The sequence below is a fragment of the Eschscholzia californica genome, unplaced genomic scaffold (genome assembly GCF_041429995.1).
Source record: "Eschscholzia californica isolate CP2 unplaced genomic scaffold, dmEscCali1.0.p SCAF_6, whole genome shotgun sequence".
Lineage (NCBI taxonomy): Eukaryota > Viridiplantae > Streptophyta > Magnoliopsida > Ranunculales > Papaveraceae > Eschscholzia > Eschscholzia californica.
The window spans coordinates 9,110,613-9,116,539 of record NW_028238483.1 but is presented as its reverse complement, the minus strand read 5'-3'; the positions used below and the strand labels follow the sequence as shown (position 1 = coordinate 9,116,539).

At 33.3% G+C, this 5,927-nt stretch overlaps 1 protein-coding gene across 1 annotated transcript; it reads right to left on the bottom strand.

Annotated features, from left to right (window-relative positions):
- Positions 1 to 2,360: 2,360 nt before the first annotated feature.
- LOC147531607 (uncharacterized) lies at positions 2,361 to 4,760 on the bottom strand. The gene is made up of 2 exons (XM_086645146.1): positions 4,564 to 4,760; positions 2,361 to 3,997 (listed from the first exon to the last, which is right to left on the bottom strand). Exon 2 carries the CDS (start codon positions 3,968 to 3,970, stop codon positions 2,654 to 2,656), a length of 1,317 nt encoding a protein of 438 aa, XP_086501272.1. The 5' UTR covers positions 3,971 to 3,997; positions 4,564 to 4,760; the 3' UTR covers positions 2,361 to 2,653.
- Between the last annotated feature and the right edge of the window lie 1,167 nt (positions 4,761 to 5,927).

Here is a 5,927-nt window from a genome sequence, read left to right as displayed (position 1 = left end):
TGTGAAAGATATGGGATCTGTTAAAACTTCCTCACTAGACCGGTTGTTGTCAATGTCCATTTCTTCAGATTGTTGACGACTGAATGACCCTAATTCCTTTGGTTGGAATATATTCATAAAAGAACTTTAAAGTTATAGTTATATTTGGGTTCCATGGCCTCTAGGGCAAGGGTTTTTTGTTCAGAAGAAATATTTTATTATAATAAATCCCCGAATGCCAAAATAATAGGGCGAATTTGAGAGAATGCCCTATGACACCACAAGAAGTGCAAAAGTGCAGTACTTTTTCTATCCTAATATTGATTGAAAGCAATTGGGTGTTAGATAATTGAAGGTTAACTCTTTTGGGTAGTGGTTTTCCTATCAGAAATTCTATTTTGGCCCTACCTTACACGCTCCACTTAGATGCTTCTTCCATAAATGTAGGATTAAAATTTCCTAAAGAACCGGCATGTCTGTGACTGTTGTACGATTGAGATGACCTAACGGTATACCATGGAATTAGGTCCAGAACCAAGCAGTGTCAAAAGAGTGAGCCCCCGGTGCTAAATCTGGTTTATATTTTTGAATAACGATCAATTCTTCCTGGATTGCCCATGGAGAACTCTCTATAGCGAGGTCTATTTCCGTGGCACTGATGAACCTGATGAGGAAGACGTTCTCCTTTATTTCTGTCAATGTAAATTTTTTCGGGTCGTGGAGAATCTTCAAAATTCGTTGCATAACAAGTCCTGTATCGATTCGTTTCGAACTCTTTATCTCCATTTTGTGTATTTAAATTACAACATGGATATGTTATTTTGAAAAAAGTATGAAACAAAAAACAAGATGAAACTCGAAAGAGAATCCACTTTATGATTTATTGTTTTAAAAACTTCTTTCGGAATGAACACCATGAAAACAAAAACCACTATGAGAATATGAATTCAAAAACCTCAGGTCGACCCATGGAAAAATAAAGAAGTGATAATGAAGCTCAAGAATGATGGAGATTTGGAGGAAGAAACCAACAAATTAGAGATGAGAAATAAACTAATTAAATATGAAATTTTAAATAGTTTTAGAGACCTATAGGTTTCAAAAATGCATGCATCGAGGAGACAACAAGGGAGGAACCAACTTGGAAATGTGACAAATGAGAAGGAAGACGAACTTGCTTTCTTTCTTCAGATAAGGAAACGTGATAAGGAATGGAGTAATCAGATTCTTATTCATGACTCTGAAGAATTTGATGCTCGGTTAGGTATTTTACATTGGTCTTTAACAAGTCCTCGATCACTTATTCATCCTTAAGATCAAAAGAGGCATTTTGAATTTTTTGTTTGAGGCGAGGTGAAGATGAAGATTAGAAGACAAGATACAACTTAGTAAAATTTTTGGGGGTATTTAGCGATACCCCCTCATCTCTAATGTCCAATTGGGGATGCCCCTTTTTTAATTGGATATTAGAGATGCACCCTTTTTTACATTTAAAAATACAAAATTACACTTATCTTTATTGTTTCTATTTTTTTAATTCAATTTCTTATACCTCTTTGATGTTATGCTTACCTACGTATTTTCGCTTCTTATAGTTTTTTTTCTTATCCATCTTTTTCTAATTTACCAACAACATTAATCAAAAATTTAAAATTGATAAATCACAACAATTCGAAATAAAATTCGTAAGTTGTAAGAAAAAAATTTTAACTTACTCATTTTTTTTTTGAATGTATACGAGTTATAATTAATAGAAAGAACAATGGATATATCAAGAGGTCTTCTTCAAATTGGTTACATACATCACTTTAACTTAAAATAAAAAGACAAATGTGAAGTTAAAATTTTTTCTTAACATTTACAATTTTTATTTGGAATTGTTGTGATTTATCAATTTTCGATAAATGTTGTTGGTAAATTAGAAATACATAGATAAGAGAAAGAAAACTATGAGAAGCAAAAATACGTTGGTAAGCATGACATCAAAGAGGTATAAGAAATTGAAAAAAAAAGAAACAATAAGGATAAGGGTAATTTTGTACTTTTAAGTGCAAAAAAAGGGGCATCCCTAATATCCAATTAAAAAAGGGGCATCCTAATTGGACATTAGGGATGAGGGGGTATCGCTAAATACCCCAAATTTTTGAGCCAATAAGTAAATATGCCCTATTTGACCAAGTCTTTATGCCGATCTGACTCACCTTTCTTTATACCCTAAAGTCACAACCTCTATATATCTATATACATTAAGACAAATATTGTTAGTAGAAATCAGCATTTCACATAGAAATTCGTACTTTTGACTGGATCTGGTCTTTTATTGGGTTAAGAGCGAACCAAACTTACCATTTACCCCTAGATTCTGTACTAAAAAAATTCAATTTTGATTTAATACCTTAGGCGTAGAAAAACGTTACATGTTGTTGTATATATATTATTGAAGGACCAAATAAAATTTGCTCCCAAGTCTGTTGTTCTCTCTTTCAACAAAAAAAAAAAATCCGTTGTTCTCAACCACGCCACTGCAAACCTTTTATAGGTATTGGTTTTACCAAAGACATTGCATGTTATAAACTCATATTATCCTGCCAATGTCAACTTTCTACCCCATCAAGTTACTCAAAATAAATCTTCTGGACTTCGACTTGAGGGTCTCATTTTGACCTCCCAAGTCCTAACCTTCACGATCTTGAAAAGACATTACTGTCTCAAAAGCCCCAACAAGAGCTAAAACCTTGCTCTTCTTCTTCTGTACAAGTTTGCTTGCAGTTTCTTCAATAACTTCATTAGAAGCCTGGCTTTCTTTCTTCCCCTTATTAACTTCTTGACGTTTCGAAGGAAGATTCTCAGCTTCAGCTTTGGTTGTTTCTTCCTCCTCTTCAACAACTTTACTCTCCTTGAATTTGAGTCTTTGGGTTCCTTCATTTTCATCTTCTAGTTCCAATTCCTTCATTGTTTTTGATGCCTCACTCTCGACTAGTTTCTCGATAGTAGATTCTTCTATGTCGTTTTTCTTGTCTTCATTGATGATAATGAACTGATCTTCTTTACCTTTATCTTGGTTCTCATTTTCAATTGTCTTATCTTCTTCAATGTCTTCAATTTGGAGATTTGGAAGTACGACTTCATTGTTTTCTTGTGTATCCGTAAGGGAATCCATGTTCGATTTGGATAATTTGGTATGACAATCAAGTAGTACTTGATCAATATCGGGAGGAATCTCAAAAGGAATATCTTCTCCTTCTCCATCATCAACCTTCAATATCTCTTGTTCAATTACTATCTGATCTAATATCACTCCGTCGTCTTGCTCAACTTCGAAAGGAACGGGTGCTTCAACTGCTCGAGGACTAGGAGGTGTTATAGAGGAGGCAACAGAAGATGCACTGCTAGATTTAGTCCCACTTTTAGAGCTAGTATTGCTTGAGGTCCTTTTTAGAGGTTTGGGTTTTGTTGATATTGGTTGAACTATCTTTACATTTCTCGGTGTTGTAGGTGCATTCGGTGTACTCACGGACAAAGTTTTCCGGGAGATGGGGTTCTTCTCAGAGCCCGTTTTTGGCGATAGGGTGACTCTTTCAGAGACAAGTCTTGGGGAACGAATGGTGCTTTTAGAAGAAATGGGGGTTTTGGGTGAAGGAGATGAAGGTTTAATAGGTATAGTACTCTTGTCTCTGGAATTTGCTGACAGAGTTCTTCGAAGTTGTAAAGGTGCTGATGGAGGTTTATCCAAGGACATTCTTCTAGTGAATCGAGGACCATTATTATCAGATTGCATTGGTCTTTTGACAAGATTTGAAGTGGATTCGTTCGACGAACTTACTGTGTTCCTTGAAGTTTGTTTATCTGATGGGAGTCCATGAGAACATGGAATTGAAGATTTAGGAGTTCTTGGCGATATCCCATGGGATCTGTCAAGATGATTGTTATTAGTAGTAGAAGATCCAATCTTCTCTTTCCCATGAGGGATATTCTTTTGTTTTGTAGCCATGAATATATTGGATGATCTTCAAGATACCTACAAAAATTATTCAAACAGAGTTTAGAGGTTAGTTTGGAGAAGAAAAAACCATGGAGTAAAAATGAAGTGAATTTGGAATTTCATTTTAAACATTGAAGATCTCATGCAAAGACTAACGTGGTTTTTTTTTTTTGTATTTATTTTAAATTGGGTCCAGTAAGATTTCAAAATATATGTTTTTTGTCCAACTCATGCGGTTGATCCGTCTAAATGACTAACTAGAGATTATTTTGGATCCATTCTGGTATAACGTAAACAAGGGATGATTTTGGATCCATTCGAGTATAACATAAAGATCTTCGAATTATTATCTCTAAAGTAATTCGAAATAATTATTGTGTAACGGTGACCAGAACAACTCAAACTCAGACATACACGAGTAGAATTACTAAAAATTTGAAAGATGATCAAAATTTGATAAGATGGCACATTTAAAATAAAAACTATTAGTATGGGATGTAAAGGACAATATGAGCAAAAGAATAAATCACTGCTTTTGAAAAATTATAAATTTTAAAACCATTAAAGATGGGTTAATACACAATTATCAGCTACCAGCTTACCTTGATTGAGCACTATTAATCAATAATCTCTTTCAACTCAAAATAGATTTTGAAAATGAAAAATGTGTTTGATAGATAGATTAAATAAAAAAAAGTTAAACAATTGCACTGGAGATTGAATGAAGGAAATGGTGGAGAGATCGATAGGGAGAAGTTGGATACAGGTTTTTGAGGGATTGTTTTTACACGTTTAAGGTGGGTGATGGTGGAAAAGAAAGAGAAACGATAAACACAAATACATATTTGACCCGGTCATTGTTAATTTTATCCTCTAGATTTTTTTTTTTATCCTCTAGATCTCTTCCAAAAATTTATGGATCACAGCTGGTTGCTAAGCGATCGGCCCTTTGTAAAAATAGGTGAGTGGGAGTCACTTGCACAGGAGCGGCCTCCTGAGTGGCTGTGTTTCCATACCTTTTCAAAAATGTAAAAAGAGATAAAGGATCTATTAATTTTCAATATATAGATTGAGTTCACCTTACATCATACTAATAATGTATGTACCCTACAAGATATGGAAACATATAAATGATAGAAACGACCAGGGTCGAAATCAGGATTAGAGACGAAGGGGGGCAATGTAATAGGAACTCGGTTGTTTTATTTGACAATTTATTTATATTTGAAACAAGAGTAATACTATCGGCTAAAACTATGATTTTGTTTCACCTCGTTGTGCTTTCATCACTTGCGAATGTATTCTAAATAAAAGCTTTTGAGACTAAACTTTTGCTAAATGAGTAACAATTCGCTTTTATTGTCCCATCCGTGTGAATGGTTGATTTCTTTCTGAAATCCTCAAAAGAATTACAATTTCTCAAATAATAAGTAATAAAGTTAAAAGAATACTTTATATATCAATAATTAAAAGTTTAAAATTATTCAATAATATAGGTATTAAATGGTTGACGAAACTAAACTCGTTGTTTTTGAATGATTGCGTCGATTATTTTTAAAGTTTTTCTTATATGCAAGGTGTATAGCAACTAAGTAATTAGATTCTTAGATGATCAAAGAAAACATAATGAATGTAATAGTCGAAACATGTAGAATTAAGATTACACATCAAAATACACTGACATAAACTTGAAATTGTGTGAAATAAATTCTATCTCGTTAATTAGTGTTCTTAAGAAATCGTCTCAGGACACCCTTTGGAATCGCGTAATACATTTGTTTTCTTGTTTAATAGCTAATGAGACAGTTAGAAAGTTCCCATTTAAAAACTGACTGTAACGTTACAAAAATAATTGCAGAGTTATTAATCCTAATATCTTTCTCCTCTTGAATAATAAGAATATATTTTAGTTTATCACAAAGTTCAAATATCTCTATGAATAAAAACACTAAAAATGATGATAGAA

Bases quoted from the DNA above. Each gene is read 5' to 3' on its own strand.
- LOC147531607 (XM_086645146.1), bottom strand. From the start codon at position 3,970: ATGGCTACAAAACAAAAGAATATCCCTCATGGGAAAGAGAAGATTGGA.